Source organism: Chaetodon auriga, chromosome 2 (genome assembly GCF_051107435.1).
Source record: "Chaetodon auriga isolate fChaAug3 chromosome 2, fChaAug3.hap1, whole genome shotgun sequence".
NCBI lineage: Eukaryota > Metazoa > Chordata > Actinopteri > Chaetodontiformes > Chaetodontidae > Chaetodon > Chaetodon auriga.
The window spans coordinates 29540577-29559128 of NC_135075.1; the positions used below are offsets into that span (position 1 = coordinate 29540577).

The 18552-nt window shown below is 47.3% G+C and overlaps 1 protein-coding gene across 11 annotated transcripts in view; it reads right to left on the bottom strand.

Moving 5' to 3' along the window:
- The window catches only part of LOC143329824 (dedicator of cytokinesis protein 3-like), a 150629-nt gene that overhangs the window by 66872 nt on the left and 65205 nt on the right, over positions 1-18552 (bottom strand). For all 11 annotated transcript variants that reach the window (XM_076745989.1, XM_076745982.1, XM_076745999.1 and 8 more), the window contains exons 3-4: positions 17187-17227; positions 1930-1985 (exon numbers count right to left, since the gene is read on the bottom strand). In XM_076745989.1, the coding sequence (XP_076602104.1) occupies positions 1930-1985; positions 17187-17227 (97 nt within the window). The remainder of the gene's footprint in view (positions 1-1929; positions 1986-17186; positions 17228-18552) is intronic.

The following is an 18552-nucleotide window of genomic DNA, read 5'->3' on the forward strand; positions in this document are numbered from 1 at the left end:
GCAGGAATCGTAAAATAAACGTTTCAATCCAGCATGAGAGTGACTGAAGCAGCGACGTCTCAGTGCCTCCAGGTGATGGAGCTCACTCAGGGACCAGAGGACTTCAGGGTGCCTGAGACGTTCGAGGTGCGTGGTTTAAAACGCCATCACATACGTGTGCGCTGCCTCCTGTCTGAGTCTGTGAGTCTTACTGTGTGTTCACAGGTTTATTTGTCTCTCTGGGTGTGATCCTGGAGTGCGGGGGTGCTGCTGTCTGATATTTATAAATGTCAGCTCTGAGAGTGTGTTTATCCTGCAGAGAAGCAGACAGCTGGCAAAGCCTTCCTCACAACATCCTGACAACCCGACGCGGCGTTGAAACTGGGGGCTGCTGCACGTCTGTGTGGCCCGTGTTAACTCAGCGCTGACAACAGGAGCGCTTTAAAATCAATACAACACTTTCTGCTGCTTGTTGCACTTAAACACAGATATCCACATCTCACTGTGATGACTTCAAGTGACGACGCTCTGAACGTGACCGGCAGCTTCTATCTCACACCAGAGTACTGTGACCGCAGGTGTGTCTCAGTTTCAAAGGACCGAGGAGCTGAAGGAAAAGACTGATTAAAAGTTGTAAATGTCTCCTCTCGTCTGTTGTTTTGTCCAGTCTGGAATCGAACCCGAGCAGCTGCAATGAGGACTCGACTTTGATGCATGACAGTACAAACTGAAGCAGGTGAGCTACAGACACCTCAACGTTTACTGACCTTCAGTTTAACTAGCAATGAAGTGGAAACAAGTGAAGCATCCTGACGCTGTCTCTCTCAAACACACACACACACACACACACACTACTTTGAGACTCACTTGGTCAATAGTCCATAACTATCCTTGACATGACGCAGCGGCTGTCTGGATTCAGTGAAACACACTCAGCTCTGTGTCTTTGCCCTGGAGGTCTACTTGAAACAGTTAAGGATTCACTAATTCCAATTAATTTACTCTCCCTGCCGTTAATTAAAAAACTCTTATGCAAATCGAGCCACGCTCTGTAACTCTGATTAATCTGAAGTTTAAGGGGAAAAAAAGCTTTTCCAATCATTATGCTAATGTATTAAAATATGTACTCTTGAACTTGGAAGGGAATCAGAAGCGAGGAGGCTCATACCTTATTTAGAGAGAATGGCTCTCAAAACAACGGATCCCAGCAGAAAACCAGATCTCATCAAATTAGCCCTTAAATGGCTTCAGCTCGGAGAAGGAAAGGCCTCCCGGCACTGTGGAGAATGAAGTGTGCTCAGCTGTGGCTTCGTCCCACATAGACGACGGCGGCTTAAGCTTGTATTGTCTCAGACAATCAGGTCAGCGCTGAACGGCACAAAGACGCTGACACACAAACACCGTCGGTATTAAAAACCAGGCTCACATCCTGTGTGTGACGCTCACGCAGTCAAACCTGCTGCTCTGCTGCACGAGGCCCTGCGAGCTCCGTTTGGCTGCTTCTCATCAGCAGGAGAAAAACTACCTAAAGATGTTGTGCTCGGAGGCTCTGGAGGCCTGCGGCTGCAAATTCATTTGGATTCCTTCAGTTTTTAGACAAAAAAAGGAAGGAAGTGAGCGATAATCTGACGAAGGGATCAGCCCGACGGGGCTCGGCAGTCGTACAGTAGCTGTGTGTGTGTGGAGGACGCCTCAGCCAACAGCTACGTCACTGATCGTCCCTCGACCGCCTTCAGCCTCTCCATCAGTGTCGACTCATGGGTGAAGAGGCTGCGTCAGCATCATGTTTCTATCAATGTCTGGTTAACAGTTATTCAAAGGAGTTCATCAGACATGTCACTTCCTCTCTATTCCAAACAGGTAATACGCAGGTAAGGTGCTGCTGATTCGCTGATATGGACTGACTGACACTGTGTCTGGTACAGTCTCACAGGCTGCAGGTGAACTCACCCTCGGTTGGTGACGATGGCTTTCTTCAGGTGAATGTAGCTGGCTGGGAAGACTCCCTGCAGAGACAGAGACAGAGACAGAGACAACAGTTGAGACAGATGAAGAAAGCATCCCGTCTGTGGCTGCACTGATGAGGAGGTGCTGTACAGCGTGTGGCCACACGCGCCTCAAACAAACGAAATGAAGGCGCCGAGGGAGCGCCGGTGCCCCCTTCAACATCATTACAGGATTACAGGATCAACATGACAATCTGCGCCTGGGACGACGGCTTTAAAAGACAACAGATGTCTCACTTTGACTTTTAATGTCCACATACTGACATGTTAACACCATGTTTACGTTCTCTGCGTTCAGACACGCAAACCTCCAGAAAATCCTGCTGTCAGGCCTCTGAATTCCAGTTAGTCTCAGAGGAGTGATTTCATTCTGTGAAAAACTGCACCGCTTTCAGCTGGAGTGTATGTCTGAAACACTTCCCATTATGCATCCATTGTATATCAGAAGCAGTGTGACCGATCGGTCCTTTCTGCCTCCTCTCCTGATGCTAGCACAACACAGATCGACTGAAGGGACAGACCGCGGAGGGACGGATTCTCTGCAGCTATTTCCAAAACAACAACTGAACGTCTGCGCAACATTTCATGCTGATCCATCCAACATTGGGCGGTGGAAGACTAACCGGCCCAACGACCTCGCCGTGCTGCTGGAGAGGCTAAAAGGGTTAGTCGAGCTCGTTTTTGGAACATTTCAATGATGTTAAGTACCTTCCACTGCTCCCCGACCTGTAACACAGGCAGACAGAACAGGCTGAATGTACGTAGAGTGAAGACTAGCGACCTGCACAGCGCTGCTACAAAACATGCAGCGTGCCTCAGCGGAGCTCTGTTGAATAATTCATGCGAGGCTGTGAAGGTTATAATGGAAGCTGCTAGCATGCCAGGCGGGTCGCTTCATTTGTTTTAATACGACTGCAGCGCTCAGAGCAAACACTCACGCCTCGGACGGACCGAAACGCCTGTTTTTGGTCGTGCTGGTTGTTCAGTTTCTGAAAACGTTTGTTCTTTGAAACACAGACACACTGCAGACCTTCTCCAAACTGTTCTGCTGAAGGAAAACTACACACACACTTGTTTGTGTTTACTTCACGCTCGTGTCTCCACTCTTGATTGACAGTTCAATGCCCCCTGCTCCCAGCAGTCACTGCACAGCACACTGGGTTTTTCTCTTGAACATTTGACCCTTTTAGGTTCATTATATCTGAATTTATCATGAAAAATGTTGGGTTGCGTGTTTATATAACATTATATCACAGGCTTGTTTATTTTCCCTTTAATGCTGCAAAACAACAGATGTGAGGGGCTGCTTTCACCGCAGGTCTCTGACAAGCCAATCAGTGGCTCTGCAGCATGTGTGGCCCCTGCTGTGTGGACCCACTGACCTCCTGCCTGGTTCAGTGTAAAAGAAAGTGTCACGTTTTGCAGTGCTGGATATCTTTATCTGAAATAAAAGGTTCAAATCCTCCACCTTAACCTTTACACACTCAAAGCTGAAGTAATGAGGCATTTTCTGTTAGAAAACCTTTGTATCTCAAGTGACTGTGGAAATATTTTATGGAAATTTTAAGTGTAGAAAATGAAAAAATAATGTTGAATTAACAAAGTGTGGCGGGAGCTGCAGACGTCTCCTGAGAGAAGCCTTCACACTGGACGGGTCTGATTCATTCTACGACGTGTTTCAGAGAGCAGAAGAGGAGCAGAGAGGAGGAAGTCTATTTTAGGACTGTGTGTGTGTGTGTGTGTGTGTGTGCGTGTGTGTGTGTGTGTGTGTGTGTGTGTGTGTGTGTGTGTGTGTGTGTGTGCATGTGTGTGTGTGCGTGTGTGTGTGTGCGTGTGTGTGTGGTGCTTGGTTGGTTGCTCCTGAATGAAAACATCCTCGTGCACACTGTTGTACATGTTTGTGTGTGTGTTTGTTAGTTTCTTGCTGATGTGTTCCCTCAGCTGCAGAAACGTAGGTACAGTATTAGCTTAGCTGCCAGCACGTCTGCATCTGTGTGTGAGTGTGTGCGTGTGCGTGTGTGTGTGCGCGTGTGAGTGAAGATGTATGTCCTATCTGTGCTCTGAAAGCGCAGCCTCCGGCGCTCGCTGAAGAAGTCGTCCTGTGCCATCATGCATAATAACCCTGCTGTCGTTTAGACGACGTCTCAGCTGCTTCTGCTGTCGACGGAGATGTTCTCTGCTGCGCCGTCAAAAGACCTTTTAGGGTCAGACATCCCATAATAAAACACAGGGGAGCACCTTCCCGTGTTATTCAAGTGTGAATGTATTTTTGGAAGAGGCTGTCGGAGAGAGACCCATAAAGCCATGAAGGAATGAGAACAACGGTGCTAAGCAGAAACAGAGTAACTGTGGTCGGCCATGCGTTTGACAGGAGCGGTTCAGAGGTGGCGGCTCGGCCTCCAGGGAGCTCGCTCAATTACCTGTCTGCCCAGAGCCATAAACACACACACAGTTTGGAGAGCGTCCTGCTCACTGGACTCACGGCTCTGCTGGGGAAATATTCCACTTCTTACTGGCCTGCATTTACTTTAACAGCTGCTCTCTGGCTGCCGTGCAGGAACCGTCAGCTAGCGTCTATAACACAACACTCAGACCCTTCAGGCCCCTCCTGCCCGGATCAAAGCCACCGGAAGCTCACGGCGAGTCCAGAGTCTGGGTTTATCACGCGTTCATGGCACTGATTCTACATATGAACAAAGCTAACAGGTGAGCGACTGGCTCCAGCGAGTTTGGACCTCTTCAGTCCAGCTAATACGCACAGCAGTAAACAATAATTACGTGTCATGATAACAACATGATTACAGACTGATCTGTCAAGTTACAGCCAACAGCCACGTTAACTCGCTGCTTGTGTGTCCACACAGGAGAACTTAGAGGAGCTGCAGCCACAGATCACAGCGTCAGCCCGTCGCTACCTTTTCATGAAGTCCCCACCTCACCTGTGTGCTCTCATTGGCTGCAGGCTACAAACCCACTGCCCGAAGGCTGCAGCCCAGACACAGCCTGAACTCAGCAAAGCAAGAAGAAAGTAAGAAAACGCAGACGGAGGGCGGACGAAGACACACTCCAAGTGATGATGGAGAGGGATTCATTTTCTATGAGGCTGTTTTTAGGAAAAACAGACCTTTAAAATGAGCTCCACTGTAACCCGCTACAACAGTAAAGAGCTAATCCCACGTGAGCGCTGCAGTAACAATAATACACAAATTTAATACAATAGCGTCTTTCTCAGAGCTACAGTGGTACAAAATCCTCATTCTCCAACCTTCAGCCCAGTTTTCAGGTTCACTGGTCCAACTGTGATGATGACTTCACACAGTCGGTCAGACTACAATACAACAGATATTTAACTCAATATATATATATATTATGACTATTACCTGATTCGTGTACTGGAGGTCACTCTGCTATATTTCGTTAAAAATTGGTCCCAGTTTGAAACAAAACGTTTAAAAAATGTGCAAGAAGAAAAGTTTGATACTGAGCTCACATTATAAAATAAGTGCTGCTGTAATAATGGAGACATCAGATGTAGACCACACACACACACACACACACACACACACACACACACACACACACACACACACACACACACACACACACACACAGAGTACAGCTTGTTCCTGTCTCTGCCTGGTTAGCTGTGACAACGGATGGTTGTTAACAGGTCAGTGCATTCAGAACACCTCAGGCTCCTCTCTGATGTTACCTGGCTCAAAGTGTGTGTGTGTGTGTGTGTGTGTGTGTGTGTGTGTGTGTGTGTGTGTGTGTGTGTGTGTGTGTGTGTGCATGATGGGCAGGAGGTCATCAGAGTGTTGCACTGTTCCTAATTTAGCTGATGGTGTTGAAGCGCTGGTTCACTTAAAAAGGTCATCTTGTTAGAGGAAAAAACAAGAGAAAAGAGGGCGACAGAGACAAAAAGAGATAAAAATAAACTCATGTATGGACAGACAGACAGACAGAGACACAGACAGACAGACAGAGACACAGACAGAGACACAGACAGACAGAGACAGAGACAGAGAAAGACAAAAGAGACACGAAGCTGCGGTAAAGATGTCATCCACCCACCTCCCTCTGGACTGGTGTGCTGACAGCACAGTGCGTCACCTTGTTCTGACCTGTGTTTTAAGAGCCTTCAGGGGCCAATCACTGCCACACATGTGAGAGATGACATCTCAACACACAGACAAAGGAAGAGAAGGACCACAGTTTATGAGAGACATGTGCAGCACAAAACCAGAGAAAGAAGAAATAGATGCAGAGGAAGACTGGGGTGATGATTATAACACAGACACACATAATTACACGCCCGCCCCTTCCTGTCTACCTCCTAACTCCTAACAGGTGTTCCCTGTTGGTCAAAGGTACAGCACAGCCCATTGTTTGTCTCCTACAACTGTCCAGGAGACAAAGACAAATAAAGGTTTATTATCCAGCTAAATACCCGAAGCACCGCTGTGTCTGACAGGCTCCATCAGCCATGTGTGTGTGTGCGTGTGTGTGTGTGTGTGTGTGTGTGTGTGTGCGTGCATCTGCTTCTGCAAACAATACTGGCTTACAGTCCCATTTACACACTAATACACTGTGTCATGCGATGTCCATCTGTGCGATGAGATGCTTTCATTTCCAGGACGTCCACTATTCAGATGCTCTCTGTGGAAAACAACATGGACTCAACACATTTTATTTCCTGGTTTGTTACCAACATATTAGTTATTATGGGATGTCAAAGTGCTGTGAGGCCTCATGTAGAAGGTTAGCACGCTCACTTCAGCAAACCAGAACAAGGTCTGCTGACGCTGAACAGCCACAGCGCTGAAAACGTACTGATTGCTTGAACATGTCCCAAAAGAAACACTCTGTCAGGAACAGCTGGGACACACTGGGGACAAATGTCTCAGTCAGTTAGAATCAGAGCGGGACGTGTGTGGACAGTGGACGTTCACTAATGTGCTTCTTCAAACACTTTGCTGTAAGTTTGAGTCTCATACGAAGATGGTTTGGGATCCGTGATGTAATATGAATGTGCTGCTGAGTGTGTGAAGTCTTGTAGACTGAGCGGGACAGACAAGCAACACTTAAAGACACGTGTCAAACTCAAGGCCCGCGGGCCAAATCCAGTCCGCCATGTCATTTTACATGGCCCACGAGAGCTAAAAAGGCAAAGACTGTCCTAAAATAAAGTCCATGCTGCTCCACAGTGACCTTAAACTACATCTCCCATAATGCATGTCTGCTTTGTCAGCTGTGAAAGTGCAGTGCAGTTTTTCTGTATCTGCGTTTAACTAAAGCGGTTTTCAAACAAGTGATGGAATAGAAAAACATCTACAAACAATCCCAAAATATCCAGGAAGAGAAAAACTGATGCAGATGGAGGAAAATGAAGCGGCCCTTTGAGGGAACATCCTGCTGATGTGGCCCAGGTGGAAACCAGTCTGACAGCTCTGCTTTGAGGCACGTTTGGACGCAGATCAGCGGCGGCTCAGCTGTTAACTGACGAACACGAACTCCGGATGAGGCTGATCACAGCAGCGAGCTCAGAGCGGTCCATCACGCTAAGCTGAGGTCAGAGAGACGACAGTCCTGCAAACTCCAAACTTTAACGTGGGTGTTGCTTTTCACTGCCGCTGTAAATTATTCAACATCTCACCAGCTCCAACAGTCGGTCCATCTGTCTTAATGGACAGTCTGTACTTTCCTTCCTGTCTGTCTTCATCTGCTCTGCTCAAACACGACTGTCAGTATGTTTGAAGCAGATCATCTTCATGCCCTGCAGGTGCCAAATGCATCAGGTTACATGAATAAATTCTTCAAACCAAGCTGGTCACATTTCCGCCTGACGTTTTCTTGCATCCTTTTGTAGGAAAAAAATATTTGAATGTCACGTTTACTCTCATCAGGGTGAAAAAAAATGTATGAAAAGCATCATAATAGGTCATAAATTCTCAGACTAATGAAACACTGAACATGAAGGTCCACATCTTAATTCAAGGTGAGCACAGCAGGGAAAATCTGGGATGTTTCAGTCCTTTAAATATGTTCAAAATCCACAAAAACCTAAAATAATACAGTCTCAATGCATAAATTGAGGCATTGAGACTGTATCTGTGGCCAGAGACCGTCCTATCAGCAGCCAGCGGCTCGTGTTTGCTGATATCACACTGACTCCCTCCCTTCACTCTCACTCTCCCTCGTCTCTCTTTGCTAGACCCTTAAATAATTGACGGTCTTTGTAAAGTCGCTGCTGACCAGTGGTGAAAACACTGCGGTCATAAATGATTTAATTTTGCGTTTTTGGACGCAGACAGTCCTAAAAAAGCAGCGGATAGACAGATTAACTGAACAGTGAGTATTTGCACTTAGGACTTGAAACGTGGAATCTGTCCAGCTTGAAGTAGTTCAGGGTCAGAGGGAGGCGTGAGTCAAAGTACCGTATCTATAAATGCTGAAAATGACATTGTGAGTTCGAGTCCAGAGGCAGCTTCGAGGTCAGCTGTGGGAAAACAGGACGGGACGGCGATGGCGTCTTCAGAAGCTGCTGTCCAAGGCGCTGCTGTCGAGCAACAATCAGACAGTTTGAAGATCAGAGTCACTGATTCAGGATGTGAACAAACGGACGGACGGACAACCTGAGACATAACGCTGCGGTCACGGCTGTCGTCGGCACAGAAGCGGCTTCAGATTCAGAGCAGGGACACATTTGACGTGAACGCCGCCTTAATTTGACAAACAGGATTCAGTAGAGCAGCAGCGCTCAAACGTTGGTTTGCTCTCAGGTAGAACTGCGTGACACGAGCTCAAACAGTGAAGTCTGCTCGTACAGAACAGGCTGAAAACGTTCAGCACGGGGCGTCGGCCCTGAGAGCAGCGAGCGTCCTCGCCTTCTCGCACAGACGGTGGGCGGTGAGCTTAGAGGCCATAACGGGAAAAACACTCTGGGTATCAGGAGTTTAAAGCACTCGTGAGCTCACATCAAAGTCAGCAGAGCACGCGGCTTTCAGCTCTGCACAAAAGTTCACAAGTCGTGCTTGAAAACGTTAGCAGATTGCTTTGGCTTCGCCATTTTTAGCTCGTTTAGCATCACTCAACGTGATCTCTGGCACCGGTGGGTGAGAGAGCGCCTGGCTCACCCCTCGCTAACACATGGAGGCAGGTGTGTTTCACTCATGTTTCAATGTGACTGAAACGGTCTGTGCTGGTCTTCCTGACGCGCTGCAGAGGTCAGAGGTCATCGCTGCTCCTCCTCTCCTTTGAGCCCTCGTGTCGTCCTCCTCCTGTACAGTGATCACTCTGCTCTGTCTCCCTCTCGTCACACCTGTTGACGAGCTCGTGCTGCAGTCTAAAGCTCTGCTTCCGTCTTCCGTCTTCTTCTACTCGTCGTTCTTCTTCTGTGTCGTCCTTGTGCCGTTCTCACAGGGTTTCTGTTCTAACCTCAACCCTCCCATGTCGCCGTCTATTCAGAGCTCTTTTGTTGGATCCTGCTCGCTCGGCGTCCTCGGGTTGTGTGGTTCCCACACACGGCTCAAGCAGCGCCATAATGGCTCTGCTCTATAATTTCACGCAGTGTTTCTGACTCGCCTGGGACGATCAAATAATAGTGATTACATCACCGCTGCAGAACTTCCTCCTTTGTTTTTGTCTGACTCCTGGACAATGCTCGTCTATCTAAACAGTCTGAGAGGGGACATGTCCTCTGCTGTGACACTTTGTTATTAGCTCTGTGAAGGCGAGAGGAGTCATAATGACTGGATGCATGTTCTCCTCTCTGCTCCCTTCACGTCAGGCCGGCCTGCTGAGTTTCAAATAGCTGCTCCTGGCTGATATTTTTGGAGGAGTGCTCACATCCAGTTACACTTTGCAGTGATGTGAAGTGACAGCGGTGCCCAGAAGACACACATGCTCTGAGTAACAATAAACACAAACATCCCTTCTGTAGCTGCGTCTTTCTGCTGCTTTTCAACACACTTCGGTTCAGTTTGAGTCTTTGAGTTTGGCACAGTTTCACGTCCATTGATGGAGGTTGTTCTCCTTCAGAGACGTGTTTATTCTCTTCACTGATAGTTTGGATTCGCGCTCTAAAAGCTCTTATATCAGCTCCAACTCCAGTGTAATCGATCACATGGAGGTGCTGACGGTCATCACCTCTCTGCTGTTCACTCGTTCAGCCTCGGTCTGAACGGACGCCACGTTGCTACGAGCAGCTCGCTGTTACTGACCGTGAGAATGAATCCGCCTTACATTTGAGAACGAGACATTCATGTGTTCACATCATCAGACACTAGTTTTAACAGAGCTGAGCGACGTCACACCGGCTCCCACAGAGCGCCTGACTGTCATTATGGGCTGTTTGTCGCCTTAATGTTGCTCGGCTGGTGTGTGTCTGTTCAAGTTAGTGTCTGAGAACTCGTTTCACGTATTTTCCTGCAGCAGAGATCATAAAGTCACTCTGAGACTTCTCTCTGTGTCTGAATTTCTCCGTGGCTTGGCGCCCCCCCGCCTGTCCGATGTCTCTGTCCCTTCCTAAACACACACAGCACAAACACACACTTACAGGCAGCTCACACACTCGGCGGTGTCTCAGCAGCCTAAAAGCCATTTGTATTGTCCCAGGTGAAATCTCTGCACATTGTTCCCTGCAGAGACGCCTTTCATGGCCTCTGTTTGTGGCTGTGATGAGGAGCTCAACATCCCACAGTGATAAAACACACTGGCAGCAAACACACACACACACACACACACACACACACACACACACTCAGATACATCTCCCTCCTCTCTCTTCATCTTTTCTTGCTTTCAGCGTCCGACCTGGACGATCGATAACTGCGACCCTCCTTCATATTAAGAGCTTGTAATGCTGTTTATCAAGACAAGGAAATGGATCAGAGCAGGTTTCTTCTGCGGCAGCCGTGACAGTGAACTGTGAGCGGCTGGAGAGAAGCAGCAGCTTCAGTGAAGCTGAGAGCACGACGTCACCGAGCTCTGTCATCCAGAGCTAAACTGGGTCTAAACTGACAGACGTCACACACCGAACATCACTGACATCCACAGCACAGACACACAGTTCACATTTTACCAGTTACACACAGAGAAAATAAAGAAACGTCTGCACAGAAATGTTTGAAGTGAAGATGAAAATTAAAATCATACACTCGCTGGCCTCGTTTCCTCGACTATTAAACTCTGTTTTGAAATCTTTGTATATCTGCAGGTTGTTTCTAAAACACAGTGGACCTAAAGACAAACCTCACAACGATTATAGATTAGTGCCTCCTCTCCACCTGTAGAACAGGTAAGTCATTTTAAAAACCTGCATTAGAACCATGAATTAAACCTGATTTAGAGTCTTTACTGCTTTGGCTCAGTTCGGGTAAATGATTAGAAAATGGTTTAAATCTCACACAAACGAAATAAAAAGCTTTAGAAGTTGAACTGTTCTCGTTGTGAGTGAATTTCCAGCAGTGTAAACGGCTGAAGCTTCGTTTGAAAGCAGTTTGCCTCTTCAGGGGGCTCAGGGGGCTCTTCAAACTTTGCTGTGTCATGAAGCTGAGTACAGCTCAGCTCAGACATCTTCAAGCTTCAAACCACGTGAGCACACTTTTAATTTAAAGTGTTTGTATTACGTACACATGTCCACACGTACATGATCAGACTTGAATTTAGACTGATTGTACTTCATAATTTATCAGCTGGGATGATCAGAGTAAAGCAGACAGAGCGATGAAAGAGACCACGCGCTCCGTCTCTCAGTGACTTTAACCCTGAAGTGACGGCCGATCTCTCGTCCGCTGACTCCAGTGTGTCCAGTTAACATCAGACGAGCAGAGAGCCAAACCGTGTTGATCCACGTTAAAATGGACTGATGAGCGTGACTAATGCACAGCGAGCTCAGTCCCAAAGGCCCCACTCATTACGAGCACGTGTACGTGTGTGTGTGTGTGTGTGTGTGTGTGTGTGTGTGTGTGTGTGCTCTGTTTCTGACATCCTGATTGGTCCAATCTGCTGGAAGGTGAGTGGACCAGCAGTCGCTTCCACTCAACTGAGCCAAACACACACACACACACACACACACACACACACACACACACACACACACACACACACACACACACACACAGCATTTCAGCTGGATGTCTCTGGGAAAGAAAGACACTGTGGTAACTTTGCTCTGTGTATGTGTGTGTGTCTGTGTGTGTGTGTGTGTGTGTGTGTCTGTGTGTGTGTGTGTGTGTGTGTGTGTGTGTGGGTCTACACCTGGCTGAGAGTAGTTGGCAGACAGGTGTGTGTTCACTTTGGCACAGTTCATCAGAAGTCACCTCACACACAAACATATCGTCCTTCACTGTCCTGCGGTGGGAGGTGTATCAGTGACAGCAGAGAATCAGTTACACACACTCACACACTCACACACTCACACACACACACACACACACACACACACACACACACACTTCAGACAGTGTCTTCACTCTCCGGGCCGTCAGCTCTGCTGCTGCTTTTGTTCTGCTTCTCTTTAGAAAACATGATATTGGAAGGTCAGAGCGGAGGGACAGCAAACATCTCTGCAGACCTGCTCAACTTTAGCCGTTTACAGAGGGACTGATGGGAAATGACGAAGGCTCTTTAAAGGAGCGTTTCTCTCCGCGGTAGAAGTGCTATTCACACAGAACTTACATATAAAGGAAATGGACCATAGTTCACCTACTACACATTCAGCGACGCAGACGGATTAAAAATCTTGTCACATCCAGAAAAACAAACTTGGTTTTAATATTTTCTGATGTTTGACGTTAAAATCCTGCAGAGATCAGCAACAACAGGTCCTGGAACAGAGGAGAGTCCTCTAGCGCCTCCCTGAGGGGAGGAGGGCCACCAGTCTGTGACCGGGGTGAGAGATGACCCTGATGACCCTCATCATCATCATCATCATCTGTTTCTATCTATTTATTTCACTTTCCACAGCTGTACCAGTGAATACAATGCAGTAAATGGTAAATGGACTGTCTTTGTGAAGATCTTTTCTAGTCCAACGGCCACTCAAAGCGTTCACACAGGTGAGGCCACCTGCTCATTACGACCTTTAACCATCCACACAGCATCGCAGCATTCAGCATCCTGCTCAAAGATACTTCGACACGTGGACTGCCGAGGCCAGGGATCGAACCACCGACCTTCTGAAGGTAAGTCCAGCCAGCCCCACAGTGCAGTCTGATCAAATCCAACCCAGCAGAACAAACACACCATGAACCTCATCTCTGTGGTCATGAAGCTGTTCGATGCAGCGCTGGACTGAGTCCTGACTCTGATCGGAGCTTCAGGAAACGCTGATCCCTCTGACTGCGAGCTGCCCTCTCTGTGGCCCTGATGGTCGGCGTCATCTGAATGACGCCGAGCCTCAAAGTGTGCAGTTCCCCACAGAGCTGCTGCGTTAGAGACGAGTCGGAGCAGGAAGGCATCTCCTCAGGGAGACACAGCGATTCGTTTCGACCAGCGAGCCCATTGTAGAGAAACCAGGTGATTAGGGTGGAACTAACAGGATTGGGCTGATGCCTCGCTCCTGGGAGAGAGAGGAGAGGAAGAGACGGCGCACACACACACACACACACACACACACACACACACACACACACACACACCCTGCTGTCTGTGAACCTTGAACCTTATTATTGAGCCAATTTCACACTCTGGTCAAATGTTCTTGAAACTCTAAGTACTTGCTTCTGTGTACTCTGCTGTGCTCAGGTGGTAAAGAAGATGCAGTGTATATTTGCAGGTGGGGTGAAGCCCTGACACCCACAGCTGAACCCTCTTTGTCAAACAGTGCTCTCCTCTGCAGAGCTCTCCAGATCCCTGATATTTGATTTGCATGAGGAAACCTGAGCCTCAACTTTTCTTCCTATTATCCCTGCTGTGCTGCATCCCATTGCCCTTGCTGTAACCTACAGAAATGAGTGGCAGTGCGCCGCCCACAGCCAAGCTGTTATGTTAGTCCACTCTGAGTCCAGGTTTTCTCTGGAGGTGCAGCCTTGGAAGCTCTCAGCCAGATCTGATTTTCACTTGTAAGTGAGCTCAGCTTCAACCCTTCTGTGCACCTTTCTGACAGCTTTCACACGCCACATGCAGTACATAAACTGGTACCATCTTTAAAATAGTACACAGCTGTAGTGAAGGTATTCCATTGCATACTTGATTTAACAATCTCTAACTTTAACTACGAAGGCCTCATCCTAACCTCATCTGTTTAAAACCTAATTCAGTGGTTCTAACAGCTGGGCCCTGACCTTTACGAGTCCTTCTCATTTACCAGAGGCTCAGCAGCGTCCTGTGTGCTGTGTGTTCATGTATCAGGCAGTAGCTCCACACAGCCAGCCTCAGGGGAAGGCTGTGTGGATGCAATCCTCGATTATGTTATGGGAACAATATCGTACAGATGTATAAACTGTGAAATATCCTTGTGGGAATCACAGTTGTTGGCTAAGAGCGAAATGAAACGGACGAATCAGGGTTGCTAATCGCAGTGATGCAAGCTGAGAGCGAGAGCAGGCTGGAGGAGCTGCAGCCGAAACGACAGCTGATGTTCATGACCACACGCTCACCTGTCACTTCAGAAGCAGGTAGTACCAGTGTGAGCGGCTACATGACCGTCTACCAGTTCTACATCAAAAGACTCCACGAGACACGAGTACTGTCACTTCACATCAGCGTTCTGGGTTTGTTGTATGTGTTTGGGGTCGTTTCTGCAGTATTTTATCACCTCTCACCTTCTCTGTTTGTCTGCTTCTAAGAAGAAATAAAGCAAACAGAGCAGATGATCTCTCCTATGTTAACAGCCAGAGGAAACACTGCTGTCTAGAAATAGTAAAGCTAGACAGTCAAGTCTCTTATGGACATGCAGAGTGGGATGGAGCAGAGGAAAATAAAACAGGGCTGGTGCACAGAGGACAATGAGACAGAGCAGGACAAAAACAAAAGAGGGTCTTTTTTTAAAGACTAAAAACCCAGAAGGCTGCTATCTCCAGATCCAGACACGGTGCTTTAAAAAGAGGGATGGATGTAAAGCCGTTAGTGTGAGTCACATCCGGCTCACAGTCAGGAAGGCTGCTGCAATAAAACCTGTTAAGAGTCTGCTGATTATCTAATCTCACTGCATCCAGCACACATGATCCGCTGCAGTCACACAGGTACGCTCAGACTCCAGGGCTTCGTCTTAGCTTCTGAACAGCACAAAACACGACGTGGAAATGAAGAAATGTTGACAAAAGTCCACTTTTCCAAATCTCATCAGACTCAATTTCATCCTGTAAAAAGATGGATTTTCATAACTTCTTGAGCTGCATGAAATTGACATCCTCCAATCCATTTTCCAGTCCTGCTTAGGACGGACGACCGATCCGTCACACGTCCTATAGATTGGACTGTATGTATGTGCGAGGAAGCTACAACCTGTGGACATCAAAATGCATAAACCTGGAATGGCTCTGGCTTCATTTCCCAGTGAGATTACTGTACGATATCCTCCACAGGCAGAACTGAGAGGCAATTTGGGTAAAAGCATCAACGCGGACATATTTGAATATGAGGCTTCGAGGAGCAGCAGGAAGTGCTGATGGAGTTTTCTGGACTGCAGTGAAGTTGTTTTTCTGAGAGACATCGGTTTCTAACACCAGCGTCACTCCACAGACACGACGATGGGATGCTGGGAGCGAAAGTGTTCGCAGCTGCTGCGTCAATAAAGGTTGAAGGGAAGGGTTCAGATTAAACTATCTGACTTGTTGTTCGGATTATACCGGTGCCTGAAACTCACCGCACGGCACGCCATGCTGTGGCCTTGACGCCGCGACTGCTCCAATAAAATACTTCACGCTTTGCAGAGTTTAGTCACGACAAACTCGTTTCTGAAAAACCAGGATTTGTTTCTCATCCTTAAAAAGGGACACAGTTATGTTCTGAGCGTGTTTCTGAACTTCAAAAGCCCATTTAGTTTGGAGAATACTCGTCAGGGTTTTTCAGTGTTCTTTCTTCCTTCTTGAAAGACTTTTGAAGGTTCGTGGGTTTCATCCGACATCACTGTGGTATCATCCACTGCAGCTGCAGGCACAAACAGAGCTGCTTCTGCGGAGTGATCGTCATGTCACGTTGTTATCGTCATTACTGTGATGCACAGAACATCTGAACAAGATGCTCAACCCCTGCAGCTGTTTCACATTCAAAGATCAGACCCTCCATCAAACCACAGACCAGGTTACTTCTGCTGCTGCGGTGAGTCAGACGCCCAGAGTCTGCAGCTATCGATGAAAACACACTTACAACCAAACAACTGAAGGCTGGAGTTATGCTCCACCATGTTCCGCTTATCAGCATCCTGGTTCACCTTTGCTGTCCTTCCACATCTCTCTGCTCTCGTTTCCTGACATCTACCTCTCTACCGCTTAGCATCAATAAAGCCAACGATTAGCCAATCGGAACGTCGAGTGCAGCTCAGAGTTTCTTCTGCTGTTAGAAGATGTTCAGCAAACTGAAGCAAACATTCAGTTCACGCCACAGATTGAACACTGCAAAATGCATTAATGAAGACATAAATTAGCACCATGTGGGGGTGTAAGTGTACATTTTAAAATAATGGCTCATGGGAATCTGCATTGCTTCAGCAGCTAATTATAGTTAATATGCAAGACAACATCTCAGCTAAACTCAAGCTTTTGTGTTGTTTCTGCAACTTGTACGCCACAGGCAGAAAGTGCGAACACTGAAGTCATGACTCCTACATGCAGCCTCCAGGGAGAAGAAGAGTTTTTGCCCGATGACTCTATTTGATCACATTAATAAGGTAAAATATCACATCTTCATGTCGTGCTAAGACTTTTTTTTTTTTTACATTCTGTGTTTACATGACGAGAACTATTATGTGCATTAAAGGTTGAGTGACGGTTCATTTTCCACTCTGCGAAATGTAGAAACTCGTTAGACGGAGAGAAAAAGTCTGCAATGTATTGACAGAAGTCTCCTTCACATTAAGAATGCCGTCAGAGGCGTCGGCTACTTTAAGAAGCCATTTCTCAACGTCGCCACAGCTGAGCACGACGGGAAGAAAGAGAATCAGAGATGTGCAGAGAAAAAGGTGGAGTGGAGAAAAAGTTCAGAGTGAGACAGTGAGAGAGAAGAAGCTGAGGAGCAGCAGCCGTCAGCCTGTCTTACCTTGACATTTGGCTTCCTCGTCGAGAATCCTCTGTACCATCCTGAAAGGAAACACAAACAGCGGTGACTCAGACCGTCGAGCAAACAGATTCAATGAGGAGACAAAAACGCTTATGAGTCAGCAGTCTGACTGAGGCGACTTCGGCTTGAACGCTTTAACGTTTTTCAACGAGATGTTTGCCAAAAAAAAAAAAAAAAAACCTGACGGAGAAAAGAGGTGAATGGAAGCAAAGTCTGAAAACACATCCAGCACCTGAAAGTCCACCACGCACTGGACATCAGCAGGTAACACCACAGCGTCTGAGAGCGTCTGAGACGAACATTCATCCTCTGCAACGAGTCAAATCTGAGAGGAAGTCTCTTAAATCAGAGCTCGATTTCTGTCTGACAACGTTCATCTCTTCACCAGGCAGGTTCGCGTTGGAGCATTTCTCTCGTTTCAAGCTTTTAAGTCCTCATTAACTTCATAATTTAACTTCTTACTTTCAGTAACTTCATGCTTGAAACTAGAATTTTTTGTGATTCGTCGTCTAGAAATTAACATTCTTAAAAATGAGCAGTTTATTTTTGAATCTACACTTTGTATTATCTGACTGGCTAATGATTACTACGTCTCCGACATGAGCAGTGCACCACGTTTAATAAACAGCTGACAGCTCCGGCCTCTGATTGGTTAATATTTAAAGCTGTAAATAACATCTGCTTCTTCTTCACTGCTTAATCCTTTTCTTGTCACCTGGAGCTGGACCACGGTCGGGGCTCATGCTGCTACCTTCACCCTGTGTACAGGACCCTTCTGTGTGTGTGTGTGTGTGTGTGTGTGTGTGTGTGTGTGTGTGTGTGTGTGTGTGCCAGTGACGACCCCTCATCTCCAGCAAGTCCCAGAGAGCACGGCAGTCCTTTCCACATGGACGGACACTCATCAGATGTCTCTGCGGAGCAGGAAGCTGTCATTGAAGTTGACTCGAGCCTTGACAGCTGAAAATGACGTGTACCGAGGGACCAGATGCGTACAGGGGAGCGCCCACGCGTCCTCTCAGACTGTGGGGACATCATTTGTCTCCATCCAAGCGGAAATAAAAATGATTATGTCTCCGGCTCGAGGAAATGTAAAGCCTGGATGACCACTGTCTGTCAGTGACAGAGCGAAGCAGAAGAGACATTCATTCACATCAAACTGATGCATATCATTACTTTGACCGTCTCAGACGTCCTCAGGGTCCACGGTTACAAGGAACATTTATTCTACTTTAATCAGAGGCCACAACATCCTGACACTATCTGAATTATCAAAACGCACATTTAAGACAGTTCTGTGAAGAAAACGTTAACAATGGCACACTGGAACAGTGACGTCCTTGAAAAC